Source organism: Arvicola amphibius, chromosome 15 (genome assembly GCF_903992535.2).
Source record: "Arvicola amphibius chromosome 15, mArvAmp1.2, whole genome shotgun sequence".
Classification (NCBI taxonomy): Eukaryota; Metazoa; Chordata; class Mammalia; order Rodentia; family Cricetidae; genus Arvicola; species Arvicola amphibius.
This window is the reverse complement of record NC_052061.1, coordinates 43703473-43718818: the sequence shown is the minus strand read 5'-3', so window position 1 is coordinate 43718818 and position 15346 is coordinate 43703473. Positions and strand designations below refer to the sequence as shown.

Here is a 15346-nt window from a genome sequence, read left to right as displayed (position 1 = left end):
GCAAAGGAAACAGCGAGCTATTAACTGGCTGTTTGTGGGGATGTTCTACCTCCCTCGTTTTTTTACCCTGCTCCCCAAATTAAATATAACAAGGAATAAAACAGTACCAAAATACTCCTTGAAAACGTTATCTGGCAAACACGGTAAGGGACTGAGGACTGTTAAAGCGATTGTGGAGCGTAAAGGGCCTCTATGGAAGAGAACTGAAGTATTTATTGACAGATTTCTGACGCTTTAAGCTCTCTTTCAACAAATACTTCATGGGAAAATTCCATCGGGGCTCTCAATGGATCCATCCCTTGCTCAGAAAAGGCTTGCGGGCTCTTGCACCCAGAGGTTCTACTGACACATCCAGCAAGGTTGGACCCTAAACGTCAAGGAGGAAACCTAGCCGGTTGCGCGTGTGGCCTGTACCGCCTCTGAGAGAGGCCTTCATCCTGGCATGGATGGAAATGCCAACTGGCAGCCGGGGGTGGTACAGAACCAGGTGACAGATGCGCAATTAAACAAAGGCTCAGGAGGCAGCAGCTGAGATGAAAAGTGCACACACTCAGGCACATCCCCGAAGGGACAGACCTGGAAGAGAGGACCTTTCCCTTCAGAACCTCCTACCCAACCCTAATCCCCTGCACTCAACAGTGGGGTCCCCCACACACCAGGCACCCCTCATCAAGGAAGCCAAGGCTAGCTAAGCACAATTTTCTTTCAAATCTACTCATTCTCTCTGCTGTTAGTAATCCCTAATAATTTATTTATAACGGTTCTGGGGTGTTTACAACAGCTTTGCAAAGTGCTAGCCTCCTGCCTTCCGCAGCCGTGTTTACTGCCTGGTTTCTCGATGAAACTGCCTGCAGATGGGCTTTATGTGCACAGAGGGGCCGCACAGCTTCTGCTCCCCCAGGCAACCGAGGGAAGAAGCCCCCACACCCAGCAGTGGGCGGTGGGGCAGGGCGCCTGACTCAGCAAAGCCTCCTCTGGCTTCCTTGTTTTCAAGGCTTCGGTTTGCAGTTCTACCGCCCTGCGAAATTATCCGGTCCCACTCATTCCATATCTGGGAATGGAGCCTAAGCGAATAATTCCGACTTAAGTGAAGGGAAACCTACAAGGAGACGGGGCTGAGAGCCTGAGGGGTAAATGGGTTCCATCTAAACGTCTGACTTGGAGGAATACTGAGTTTATGGCCAATCTACTTAATGGCAGGATCTAATATAGAAAGGTGCTTAGAATCTCATTTTCAGGCGGCGGTTTCTCAGAGAAGGACATGGTCACCTGAGAGACGGGGGACAATGCCTAGAGAGTTTGTGCTGTTGTATAAGGTAGGTGCTGCTGGCATCTAGTGGACAAAAAGCGCAGATGCTCTACCGAACATCCTACAAAGATTTATCCTGGTGCCAAATCTGAAGAATGCCAAAGTCTGGTGTGTGCATGTGTTTACACTGGTTTGAATGAACACACACACACACACACACACCCCTAGGAAATGAAGAAAGCAAATGAACTCGATACTGATTTTTCTTTTCCCTCCAAATATAATCTGTACGGAGGGGTTTTTGTGTGTATGTGTATGTATGTGTGTGTGTATATGCACACGTGCATGTGTATGTATGTGTGTGCATACGCATATGGCTGTGTATGCACACACATGCGTGTGGAGGCCAGAGGTTAATGTTAGGTGTCTTCTTCAGGTTCCCTCCACTTTACTGTTTGAGACAGGGTCCCTCACAGACCTGGGTTTCACTGATTGGCTAGCCTGGCCACCAAGCCCCAGGAGTCCCTGCCCTGGCATTACAGATTAGCCCCGCTATGTCTGGCGTTTCGGTGACTGTCAAGGATCAGAACTCAGGTCTCTGCACCTGTGGCCACTTCACCAGCTGCTCCATCTCCCCAGCCCCTTGGGGGTTTTGGAAATCATACAAAAAGGTTGTATCTTAATAGATTTACGAAGCATCTTGGTCCTATTTATGATAAGCTGGCTTGTGCCTAATTCATTCTGGTTTTTTTTTTTTTTTTTTTTGTTTTTTGAGACAGGGTTTCTCTGCAGCTTTAGAGCCTGTCCTGGAGCTAGCTCTTGTAGACCAGGCTGGCCTCGAACTCACAGAGATCCGCCTGCCTCTGCCTCCCGAGTGCTGGGATTAAAGGCGTGCGCCTAATTCATTCTGTAAGAAGTGAGCTTTAAAACCCTGGAGGTCTTTTTCTGGTTCCATCCATGTATGTGCAAATTTCAAGGTGTGATTGTTTTTTACTGCTGAGTAGTACTCCAGAGTTGTAAGCCTGGACAGTCTGGGGCCACTGGCAGTGGGACCAGGATTTATCCCTAGTGCTTGAAATGGCATCTTGGAGCACATTCTCTTTGGAGCGAGACCTTGCTCAGCCTAGATATAGGGGGGAGGGCCTTGGTCTTGCCTTGAAGTGAAGTGTCACACTTGGTTGACTCCCCATAGGAAGGCTTATCCTTTCTGAGGAGTGGATGGGCAGGAGGAGGGGAAGGAGTGGGAACAGGGATAGCTATGTAAAATGAGAAAAGACTGTATTAAAAAAAATCTTAATAAAAAAATAAGAAATAAATAAATAAAAACCCATGAAGCATTTTGCTCACTCAGCCACAGTAAGGAAGGACCTTACATAAATGCTCTTGCTTGGGCCTTTCTACCATGGCATGAACACAGAACTGGCTGGAAAGGGGTCACACACCTGGACAATGTGCAGAGGGTAGGAAACCTTGGAAGACTCAGTCCTAAATGGGAGGCCTTCACCAAATCTCTCCCTTCAGGGATCAGGAAACCCCATGAAAGAGGAGATGGAAAGGTTGTAAGAGCCAGTAAGGATGGAGGGCACCAAGGAAAACAAGGCCTTCTAAATGCAGTAGGACCAAGGCACATATGAACTCATGGATACTGTGGCAGCATGCACAGGGCCTGCACGGGTCTGCACCAGATAGGATCCCAGAGCCGAGAGAAGTGAACGCAAGTCCCCAACACCTATCTCTAACTGATAACTACTCACAAATGAAAAATGACTTCTCTCCAATGGAGTCTCACTGGGAAGCCTACCACTCTTAAGGGGAGACCCCATGCCCTGCGGTAGACGGCTGTCACGAAATGGACTCAGTAGCATCTTGGGAGTTTCTTTGTCTCATTAAGTTTTGACAGGGTATTTTTTTAACTTTACAGGTCCTTTTTATTCATATTTTTTCCAGTTTTGTGTTTTAGGAAATTCCTCTGCCTATGAACACGTGTGACTCTGAGTCTGTATGTGTGTATGTTATGCTATTCCTTTGACATTTTTTCTTCTGTTTGTTTTGCCCTATTCTGGTTTGGTTCTGTTTTATCCTATTTTATAATTATTCTTTAGATGCTTGCTTGTTTTCTAACCAAGGAAAGGGTGTGAATTCCAATGGGAGAGAAGGTAGGGGAAAATCTTCAGAGGAGTTGGGAGAAGGGAAACCATGATCAGAATATATTGTATAAAAAATCTATTTTCAATGAGAGAAAAAAAAGAAACAAAAATCCTTGCTATAAAGGTTAGCATCTATCGGAGCATGGTACAAATTCATTGTGTTCTTCAGTATTGTTCAGTGAGGTCAAGATCTTTCTGTCACATCTACATATTATGATTTGAATAAAAAATGACCCACAGAGACTCACATGTTTAAATATGTGGTCCCCAGCTGGTGGTAGGAAGCCGTGGAGAAAGTGGGTCATCATTGATGGTGGACCTGGACATTTTTAACTCAGTCCCACTTCCTATCTGGTTTCTCCTCCCTGATTCCTGAGCAAGCAGCTGTACAAACTCTCCCCACCACACAGTCTCTGTGCCTTTCCCACCACAGAGGACTGGATCACTTCCAACTGTGAGCCAAACAAACCCTCCTCCCTCAGATGGTTCCTTGTCAGGACTTGGTCATGGTGATAGAAAGTGACTATAACATACAAACCAAGCTGGATAGTCAGAGGAGAAGCTAAGACTCTTCAAGATTCTGGCAAACAAAAGGACCAGAATGAAGGCCCCTCTAGTGCAGAGAGTTATGGAGTCATGACACCCATGGGAATCAGGGATCCACCCTCCCCCCACACAGACCAGGATGACTTCATCAAATGTTCTTTTGGGTCATTGAAGCTGGACCCAAGGCCAACACATCCAGAGAGCATGAACTCTTCTGGAAGAGAATCATCTGCCCAGGCTGTTGGTGACAAGAAACCATGAGGAACTTCTTCCAAGGGCCTCCCCCTGTAGAATCCTACAACTCTCTTCAAGAAAGGATGCTGAGAGCAAAGCCCAGGACCTTGACTGGTCCAGGAAGGGGTTCGACTCATTAGTCCACAGCACTTCTGTTCTTTTCCCACCCATGCCCCACTTGTCAGCATCCCCCACTCACCAGGACTGGCCGCATCTCACAGAAAACCAGGAGGGAAGCCAACTCGATGTCTTCACTGTATCCATTCTTCAGAGGGACTGATCTAAACCCTGCAGCAGAAACACAAAGAGAAGAGCCAATGGCAGGCCATGAACATCAGCTCTTGGCCTTCTTGTGATAGCCTAAAGATGGCATGGCCATCCAGAGGGTAGAGAGGTCAGTGCGCCATGCTGAGGCCTGCGATCTGGATGCCCAAGTTCCCATTCTAAGGTCAAAGAGAAGAACTAGCATTCTTAACAAATCCACACAGGGCTATTAGTAAAGTTAAAAAACACCTGCCAACTACAAATGATTGGCTCAGAAGAAATCAAAACCGGGCTGACAAGATGGTTCAGTAGGTAGGTAAAGGTACCCACTGCCATGCCTGACAAACTGACTCCCATATGAAAAGGGAGAGAACAACAACTCCCACTCATGCTTTATTATTTAAATTTTATAATTTAAATTTAAATCTGACTAAATACAGACACACAACAAATCAATGTAATTTTAGAAAGAAGAATCTACATACTACCCCACATTGAAATTAGGATGCTTTATTATTTAAATTTTATAATTTAAGTTTAAATCTAACTAAATACAGACACACAATTAATCAATGTAATTTTAGAAAGAAGTAAGAATCTACATACTACCCGTCACTGATACTACTGTGAATTAATTCCTTAAATACTCATGAAGTCGAAAGGCTCAGGACAATAATGAATCCCCAACCCATTGCTTTCACTTGGGTCTTTACAAAGCACAGGAGGGGAGTGGGCTTTATCTTCAGTGATTTCCTACCTTACTATCCCTTGACAGCTGTAGCTGCATTGATCACCCTCCCTGGAACCCACTTCCTACTTATGATCAGGACCCACATGCGGCAGACCTTGAAATGTGTCTTCTAATTGAGGATTGACCAGGGCGAACTGGAGCTGACTCCCCTTACCCCCATTAAATAACACTTGCGGCCATTCATCTCGACAGCTGGTTGACTGTCTTGTAGGAAAGTACACGGAAAACACAGACCGCTCACTCCCTAGCCTACCGCACACCACCGCAAATAGCCTTCCCTCTCTAAGCAGATGCTTGTGTGCCTTTTAAAAAGCACAGGTTCAGTGAACAGCCCCTAGCAGCTTAAATTTAACCTTTTGTCTCAGTCACCCATTCTTATTACCCCTTGCCCCCCCCAAAAGATTTTTATTTACATAGTATCGGCTGAGCCTCCAGGATAAGCAAAACACACATTAGAAACACTCCTGTTTCCTTCCTCCATCCATGTGTCGGCCTCTTTCTCTCAGGGAAGATCCACGCTACCCATTATTTGTGTGTGCGTGCATGTGCAAAGGTGAGGAGAGTGTGTGTGATCCAGTTCTCTCCCTCCACCGTATGCTTCCTGAGGGCTGATCCCAGGTCATCAGGCTTGGCATTGAGCACCTTTCCCTGGGGAGCCACCTCACCAGTCCTGTCTTAACACCTTGAAACAGCATCTATTGAATCTCCTCTTCTGCTGCTCAGGAGGAGGCAGGGGCATGACCACCCAATCTTGTGCTTTCGCTTTTCTCCTTCCGGTTTTATATTTTTTTAAAGATGTTATTGCTTCTACACCAATGTGGTAGGGAACCTTTGCATCCTGTTGACTTCTTTTAGAGCAAGCAAGCGAAGTAAGAACTCCCTGCGGCAGGGAGGAAGTCTTGAAAACAAGCTGCCCTGTGCCCTGTTTAACAACCATGATTCTCCTACAAAGAAAGGCTTGGGGATGCTTTTCTGACATCTTATAATTTAATTTTTTTTTTTTTTACAAAGCTAGAAGACCATGGTGAGGGACGATTATAGGCCAATACCTTTATCCTATTGTTAATCCTTTACCGTATACTTTTATTTTTATTGACTTATTTTGGGAGGGAGCATTGCAGCCGTGGTGTACAGGTGGATGTCAGAAGACAATGAGTAGGAATGATTTCTCCCCTTCCACCACGTGGGTCCCAGGGGTTGAACTCCGGTCATCAGACTTGGTGGCACGCACCTTTAGCCACTGAGCCAGCTTTTTAGCCCCTTTTATTATATTTTATCACATCCAACTTCTTTGTAGCTCCAAGCTAGACGAAGACGCCAGTAGAGCAACATGCATCTCACTAATCAGTACTCAGTATTACTTTGGTCCTTTTTTTTTTTCCAAGACAGGGTTTCTTTGTGTAACAGCATTCACCATCTGGAACTCACTCTGTAGACCAGGCTGGCCTAAAACTCACAGAGATCCACCTGCCTCTGCCTCCCGAGCACTGGGATTAAAGGTATGTGCCACCACCACTCGGTCTTTGATTTTAAAAATCCATATGCAGTAAGTGTTCAGACGTTGTTAAGTTGCACAGTTCCCCTCGTCGTTTTGACTGAACTTCTTTGTGAATGTTTTAGTTAGCTGACTTTGTTCTCTTGTGTTCATGTGACAAAGATTCACTAATTGTGCATTTTAAATGGAGCTGTCCTTTGAGATTCTAGATGTGTGCTAGTTGGGGTGGGTATAAAAACTCCTGGGCTACATTTTCCCCGCTGTAGCATGTGGGGGACATCTTGAGTTAATTAAATACTGCTGTACTGTAATTGTCTGACCCATTTCCACCTGATGAGGGATGAGATTTTAGGTGGTGGTTAGTTCATTGGTTGCTCTAGTTTCTATCTGGGTTGATAATCACAGATTGCCTGCAGTTTAGCCCAGTACTGGCCAAGCTTAATAGAGTTTGTGACTCCTGTTAAGATGTGGGTGCAGGAGCAGATTCTGTAGCTATCATCCCTTATGAGCCCTGCTAAGGCACAGCTCCTGTGCATCTCATGGGTTGACCTGGAGACAGTTTAGTGTCAATGGACTGTGAGAATAAACAGAGCCTCAGGCTCTTCTGAGCTGGCCCAGGACATTGTCAGGTAGCTGTGGACTCCAGCCATAGGGCAGGACTAACTGACAGTGGAGGCATGGGCTCTGCCCTCGGCTCCCCATACCTCTTCTTCCTTCCCGACTCTGAGAAGCTCTCATGTGACCTCGAGTCAAGGTATTTCTCAGTTTCACCAACAATATGAAAACTGTATTGTTTTTAGTTTTGTTTATTTCACATGGAGAAGGGAAATGAAGAAAAGTCCGTGTTGGGGTGCTTTAAGTACCCACTTGAAATAAGAGGCCCCTCAAGGACAGCCTACAGAGAGGGAAAAACAACAGGGCAAGTACCAGCTTGTGACCTTGAATGAGTTAGTTCAGGTCTCTAGGCTTTGAAGTGCTCAGATTTTAAAAGTAAAAATGATTTAATAAAAAAAAAGAAAAAAGAAAAGAAAAGAAAAGAAAAAGATAAGCAACCCTCACGGGCTTCCTGTGAGGATGAAATAAAAAGAAACGAAGGTGGCTGAGTGCAGCAAGTGCTGTCTCCCTCCCGAGCAGGGCCCAGCCAATTCGAAAGCTTAAATGCAGCCATCCTAACAATGGGCAAAGTTTATTTTCGAGTTTAGAAGGCCCTGGAAGCCATCTGCACAAAAGGACCATTCATTTTATTTCCTGTCTCTCATGAATATATAGATATGCTAGGAGCTGGCGAAGAAAGGGAGACCGTTCCTGCTGTGGTTCTCTCCTGGTTAGAATGGGGCAGAGGCTCCCAGTGTTAATCTTCCTTGATGCTTCCTTGCTGGTTTTCTCAATCTCTGGGCTAAATCATCTTAGGGGAACTGATTCCCCAGCAAGAAGGAAAGACCGTGTGCCGTGAACTCCGACTTCATCCCAAGGGGGACCTCCCCCATCTTTCAAAGGATGGTAGGGTTAGGGGGAAGAGCAAGATGGTCCAGGACCCAGCTGGTCTAGTTCCTTAATGCCATAAGGGCATTAAGACCAGAACTGCAAAGATTCTCCCAACGCTACTCTTCTTGTCAAGAAGAGGAGGGAGCATCATTTTTGAACCCTGATTACTGGGCTAGTCTGAAAAAGCACATAGCCAACAGAGTTCACTAGCTCTGATGCCGACTATAACATCATCTGTAGTGCATGCTAACCACCAAGGGGTGTTGGCTATTATTATTATCGTAATGTATTCAAATGCTTTTTCTAAGCTGCTAAGTAGGAGTGAGTGGTGTAGGAGGGCCTTTTATTTGTGTTGCTTTCATTGGTTAATGAATAAAGAAACTGCCTTGGCCTTTTGATAGGACAGAGCTTAGGTAGGCGGGGGGGGGGGGGGGGGAGTGGAGACAGAACTGAATGCAGGGAGGAAGAAAGCAGAGTTGAGAGAGACACTATGGAGCCACCAGAATCAGACATGCCGAATCTTTCCTGGTAAACCACTGCCATGTGGCGATGCATAGATTAATAGAAATGGGCTAAAGCAAGGTATAAGAGTTTGCCAATAAGATGTTAGAGCTAATAGGCCAAGCAGTGACTTAATGAACACAGTTTCTGTGTGGTTATTTCAGGGCTAAGCTAGCAGGGTGGTGGGGGATGAACAAGCAGGCCCCTCCCTACAACAAATGAGGTTTTACATATCTGTCTCCCCAGACTCACTCGGGTGCTGAGGTCCTCTGCAGGCAGATGGTCAGCTGGGGCCCAGCCCCTTTGCTCAGCACTGCCCAGGTCTTCCCAGGGGACGGGTTGATGCCAGAGCTCCACACTCGGCTGAATATGGGAGCATCCCCTGGTGGGCCCAGCAATTAGCATCTTCTAACAGGAGGGGCTGGCAAGGAGTGAAGGAAATGACTGGAGAAGCCGAGAGAATTTATGAGAGAAGAGGCGGCATGGTCCAAGTTTTCAAAAGGCCCAGTTCGGCACGGAATAGAGCCCAGGCTTCCAAACATCAAAAGACAGTAATTTGATAGAAATGACAAAAATGATAGTAATTTCTTTCTCTTGAAAAATGACTGCTCTGGGAACCCAGGAAACAGTGGCCTCCTGGGGAATCCGGAAGGATCTGTGAGGTCTGTCTCGTGAATCAGCAATGCTGGGAATAAAGAAGCAAGACATTCGCCATGAAGCTGGCCTGTGTGTTGGACCATATGTGAAATCCAGGGAGGGAAGGAACGGAGAGAAACCATATCCCTTACAGATGGCCACCTTCCGAGAACTGCAGGTCTGGGAAGATACTGTCTCAGCAGCACTTGGGAAAATTCAATACAGCAAGTTTTGATTGTTTTTCTTTTCTTTCTTTTTTTTTCATTTTTTTTGAAAAGAAATTTTCAAATTTCTTTTGAATTGTTTGAGAATGTCATATATGTATATAGTGTGCTTTGATCAAATCCACCCTAGTTCCTCCCTACCATCCCCCGCAACTTCATGTGCTCTTTTTGAAACCCTCTGGGTACACTTAGGCACGGGTGTGGGACCATCTACCGGAGATGGGCTGGGTAACCTCTCAGTGGCCAAGTCCCTGAAGAAGATGGGGCTCTTCCTCTCCCAGCAGCCACCAGTTGCTAACAACTCCTCAGCGAGGAGAGGGACTTCATGAGCCCTGACCCCATCTGTGCTGTGATTTAGGTTGGCTTGATCTTGTACCCGTCTTGTCTGAAGCTCTGATAATCTATCTCCTCTTCCTCAATGATCCCTGAGCTTTTGGGGAGGGGTGACGTAGATGTCACAGAACCAAGCACCCCACAGTCTCTTATTCTCTGCATTTATAACGATCTACCTCAAAAGGAGGCTTCTCTGATGAGGACTGAGAGATGCCCAGATATATGGGTTTTTTTTTTATGTGACTTGCTTTGACTGGGCCTTCGTAGGGCAGGAAGGGGTTTTGTATTGTGTTCGGCATAAAAATAAATCCATGAATTAGGTCAACCTCCAAGTCTAGTAGAAGATGGTAAATTCAGAATGCTTGAGAGAGCTGGAGCCTGTGTTTGCTCGGGGCCTCATCCTTAGGATGCTGGCCAGCGACACGCATGGCTAGTAGAAGAACGTATTTCTTCACCTGCTAATGAAGACAAACTGCCTGAGGCATCTCACAATGAAATCGAACATTGCCTGGTTGAAGATGGAGTAACTGATGCTTTGTTCACTGATAACTAAAGGACTCAGCCTTTCTCCACGTTCTCCCCACCCTTGTGCTTACTGCCCACCTGATTAGCTTTGTTGTGGCTTAACCTGAGTAGGGAAAGAGGCTGGCGTGTTCTTTTTAGAGCCTACAGCACAGACCAAAGAACTTGGCTCCCCCACATGGAACATCTTTGCTAATGGTCCTTACCTGACTTGATCCCTTTAATGGGATACGTGGCATGAGCCAGGAAGTTGGGGTCACTGAACATGTCCTCCTCGTACACCACAAAGCGGAGGAATGCAAGGTTTGGATCATAAATTTCAAATGTCACCTTCTCCTGTGTTGGAGCCCAGACAGGGCTGAGGCCGTTGTCGTCTGGAAAAGACCAACACTTGTTACCGATTCACGTGCCCTGCCTCCTCAGGGTAAGCCAGCCTCTGAAGCCTCAGCTTCAAATCCCTCCACAGTCTGGTAAATCAATTCGCATCCACACCCTGGTCTAAGAAGCCCTGAAGGGTTATATTTGTTATTTCCTTCCCAACAAGCAATCCTGCTGCAGGCCAGTCTTCCATGAGCAGAGGAACACACTGCCACTTCACCCAACTCACCTGTGGGATAGGAGAAGGGAAGGGAAGCAGGGCAGGTGTAGAACAGAATTCAGTGTGGGAGTACCAAGAAAGGAGGTGAGCAGAGCCCCTGTGAGCTGCACCCCTTGGCCCGAAGAAGAAAGTGAGCTGGGGGTCTCAGAAGTGTGCTGGGCATTCTCATGGATGACCAGCCTTATAAGGCAAGACCCACAGCAAACATGCCACCCTATCAAAAGGCCAGTTTAGTTGATGTGCACCTGAATTGTTGGGGGGGGGGGAGGGACAGGAGGAGTATTTAGCAGTTAGGCAGGTGGCTCTGCTTCCTCAACGAGAGGTTGAAGCAGAGGCTGGGGGGATACACAACAGCAAAAGGACATCATAAAATCCCCAAGGAACAGTGACCCACTTAGGAGTCTCCTCCCTTAACCTTCAAGCAGAAGGACTAGTGGGGCTGGAGAGATGCTTCAGTCCAGTGCCTGCTATAAGCAGGATGACCCAAGTTTAAAGCCCAGCGTTCATGTCTGAGCCAAGCACATGTCTGTAAAGCAGTGCTGGGGCAGACACAGGCAGACCCCTGGAGACTAGCAGCCAACCAATGTGCCTACCGACCAGCCAATGTGCCTACCACCAGCCAGCCAATGTGGCTGAATTGATGAGCTCCAGGTTCGCAGAGAGATCCTGTCTCGAAAACCAAGATGGAGAATGATTGAGGAAATCATCTGATTGTTGACCTCTGACTGACCTCTGCAAGTACCTGGGCATACCCACACAAACAGAAAGGGCCAGCTACTTACTCACAACCGTCGTCTTGAACTTGTTGCTGTCGTACTCGGCCCCGCAGATTTCCACCTCCACAAAGGGACAGGCGATACTCCGCCCTAGTTTGGGGAGATGGCGTGCACCAAGGACCTAGGACACGGAAGGCAAGGACTGGAACTCTCCTGGATCCACACAGCAGTGCTTCGTGGATTCTTTTAGGATTCTGGAGTCAGACTTCACAAGTTCAAAGCTAGCCTTATCCCATGGAGAAGTCACCACAGCACCCAGAAGCGTGGATGCTGATCCACCCACCATCACTGTTTGATGATAGGGAGGGGGAGTAGTTCCCAGACCTTGACCAGAGCCGAGACCATGTGACTCAGCCAGAGAGACTCACCTGAGCACAGGTACATAGCTACCTTGACAATGCATTTCCCAGACAAGGAAAGTGGGGTGATCTGTTTATAACGAACCCTTATTTAAGGGTCCTAACAAAGCCTTTGCTTTTTGCATTTCTAAAATGAGGTATCATTTATCCTGAGCTAGCTTCAAACCTGTTATGTAGACAAGGCTGGCCTCACCTCACCTTCATGACAATCCTCCTGCCTCTGTTTCCCTGGTGCTCCCAGAGCTTCATGCATGTTGGACAAGCACACCTAAAAACAAAGCTACATCCCCAGCCCATCTCACCTAAACTTCCTGGGTCTTCCAAACTCTCTCTCATATCTTCCCCAAATGCTAAGGATCGGATTAACTTAAGAGACCTCTGGCCTCTCCAAGGCAAAGGGGAGATGAACACCCCTCTTGGCCAGAGGATGACCTCACAGGCACTCCAAATGGATATCTCACACCCAGACAAGGGCAAGGGACTGGAAGGGTTTAAAGAGAGTCAGCCCAGAATGATCCTGGTGAACCACATGACCCTGAAGTGCTGTCAAGACAGTAAAGGCTTAACAGAGCCAAGAGTGTCACCAGTGTCCAAGGAGACCCGCCCAGCTGCCCACTCTACCTTGACAGTGAGTGTCATCAGGATCTTCCTCTGGGACTCGGGTGGCATCGGGTCATACTTCTCAGACCGCATGCTCTCAGGCTGCAGGACATAGCCCGTCCGCCCATTGAGTGAAAACAGCGCATGGTTCATCTGCATGTACCTGTCTGAGAAGAGAGAGCAGAGATGTTACAGGGCAGCCAGGAAACACCAGCTTTCAGGCGCTCGTGGGCACGGGTTACACAGCCTCCCTATGATGATTTCAACTGTTCAAAAAGAACACATGACTCCAAGGAAACATGGAGAGCATTTAAAAAACAACCCCGCATCAGAAAAAAAAAAAATCTTGTCAACTTTACTAAATTAGAATCTACTATAAAGGGGTGTCGATTGAGGCAGAACACCTGCTTGACACATGCAAGCTCCAAGTTCCAACCCCAGCACTTAGAAACACTGCCAGGTAAATTGTTAGAATCCAAGGTGGCTCAGAAAGCAGCCATACAAGCCTGATGACCTGGGTGAGGTCCCCAGAACCCACATAAAGATGGAAGGAGAGATTCTCCAAAGATGTCCTCTGACTGTCCCATGTGTGCCATGGCATACACGCCCACACATACACACACAATAATAGATTTGTTTTAATGGTCAGTCACCTCAGTTCAAATAACAGGCAGATATTCAAAGGTATATAAGGAGCCAGCTTTGTGGGATGCGTTGGGCAAGAGGGCCCACCGCTTTGCAGGAAAACCAAGGCAAACATCCCTTGGGTTGGTGAGGGGGAAAAGGCTAGTGTCACTCAACACCTTGACTCGAAGTACAATTTAATGTCTGTTAAAAAATGGACAAAGATCAGAAAAGCCTCATAAAAACTACAGGAGTGAAATCACGCCAGAGGGCAGTGCCCGTGCTTCTGCCCAGTCTAGAGGAGGAACTGGGACAAGCACCAGGAGACAGGCGCTCAGTGGACCTCCTCAGGGCAGCTCATCAAAGTGAGAGCTTCTTCGAAACTGCCCCGTGAGTAAAGGATGTCTGCCCCGCAGCTGGGCACTAAGACCTGGAACGAGGTTCATGGGAAGACCCAGGAAGCAGTGGCATCTATGGTAGACAGGGATGGGACCTGAACTACGGATGCCTAGAGCTGGGCTGGGGCAGCTGTTAAATGAACTTCAGCTCCTTTCTGTGGGATCCAAGTAGCTATAAGAGAATCCACAGGATGCAAAGAACAGAGTCCAAGAATTTGTGTGCATGGGTTTTTCCTACTATGGAAATTTTGAGAGAGAGAGAGAGAGAGAGAGAGAGAGAGAGAGAGAGAGAGAGCGCGAGCCTGAAGCCCTCAGAAAGGAAATACCACACAAAGAGGAGGGATAACGCAACCATAGAACTCCTGAGTTCAGCCAAGCCTCAGGCTGCAAGCCACGGCTACACTTACTAGTTAAAGAAGTTATTGTGTTTCCTTCCTAAGCCACAATAACACTTCTGTCACTCATGAGTACGGAGCCTGCTTCAGTCAGGTGTCCAATCAGCTCAGGCGCTTTGCACTAACCCACCTTCAAGTTCAGTTTTGCCGGGCCAGCCTAATCACTTGTTCAGAAACACCACATCCACCAGCAGCCCAGCTGACTTGACCAGCTGTAACAGGGTCACTGCCTAGCCTGGACAGGCTGGCCACAGTAATCCCTTACCTGCTGTCTGGAAATTGAGCGCCACCATCTGGGAACCACACAGCCACAGGCGGAAGGGGTCGTAGTTTGAAGAGTCAACTCTCTGTCCCTTTGGGTAGACACGCGTCAGGCCCTTCTGATTGTACCGCAATAGATCAATGGGCTTCTGCCGGACAATGCTGTCCGCCTTTGTCTCCACGAAGGAGCGGATTTCTCGGAAGTCCGGGTTTTCTGCAGAGAGGAGGTGGTGGTTTAAGTAAATATGGCCCCCAAACGCCCATAGATCTGAAAGCTTGGTCACCAGAAGAGAGGCACTATTCGGGGGTGTGGCCTCATCAGAGTAGGTGTGGCCTTGTTGGAGGAACTGTGTCACCTGGAGTGGGCTTTGAGGTTTCAAGGACCTAAGCCTGGCCCAGCGCCTCTCTTCCGGCTGCCTAAGGATCCAGATGCAGAATCCTCAGCTACCTCTCCAGCACCATGCCTGCCTGTATGCAACCATGCTTCCTGCCATGATAACAACGGTCTAAACCTCTGAATCTGTAAGCTGGCCCTGGTTAAATGTTTTCCTTGATAAGAGCTGCCACGGCCACGGCATCTCTTCCCAGCAGCAGAACACTGACCAAGACACAGAAGGTCACCCTTGCTTCTGGGCACAATGGTGGAGGCCCAGGTAACAAAAGGAAAACAGTACTCTCTTGAAAAGACGCTGAAGTGATAGGAAGATTGCCCCTCGGTAAAGCGCCAAGTATGCCAGCAGGTCTTGAGTCTGAGCCCACAAGTTATGGGGAAAGGCCAGGCACAGCAGTGTGTACCTGCAGAGTGTATATTTGCAATCCCAGTATGTGGGACTTGCAGAAGGCAGGTCCGCAGAGCTAGCTGGCCAGCCAGTCTACCAGCTTGCTGATTTCAAGCCCAGTGGCAGAGGCCATCTCAAAGAAAAAAAGAGGGAATGAGGGAGGGAGGGA

General features: G+C 47.6%; 1 protein-coding gene across 1 annotated transcript in view; it reads right to left on the bottom strand.

The window, feature by feature from the left end:
• The window catches only part of Plcg2 (phospholipase C gamma 2), a 123243-nt gene that overhangs the window by 8238 nt on the left and 99659 nt on the right, over positions 1–15346 (bottom strand). The window contains exons 27-31 of the mRNA XM_038312744.1: positions 14403–14612; positions 12742–12887; positions 11768–11882; positions 10594–10761; positions 4376–4464 (exon numbers count right to left, since the gene is read on the bottom strand). Coding sequence (XP_038168672.1) covers positions 4376–4464; positions 10594–10761; positions 11768–11882; positions 12742–12887; positions 14403–14612 — 728 coding nt within the window. The remainder of the gene's footprint in view (positions 1–4375; positions 4465–10593; positions 10762–11767; positions 11883–12741; positions 12888–14402; positions 14613–15346) is intronic.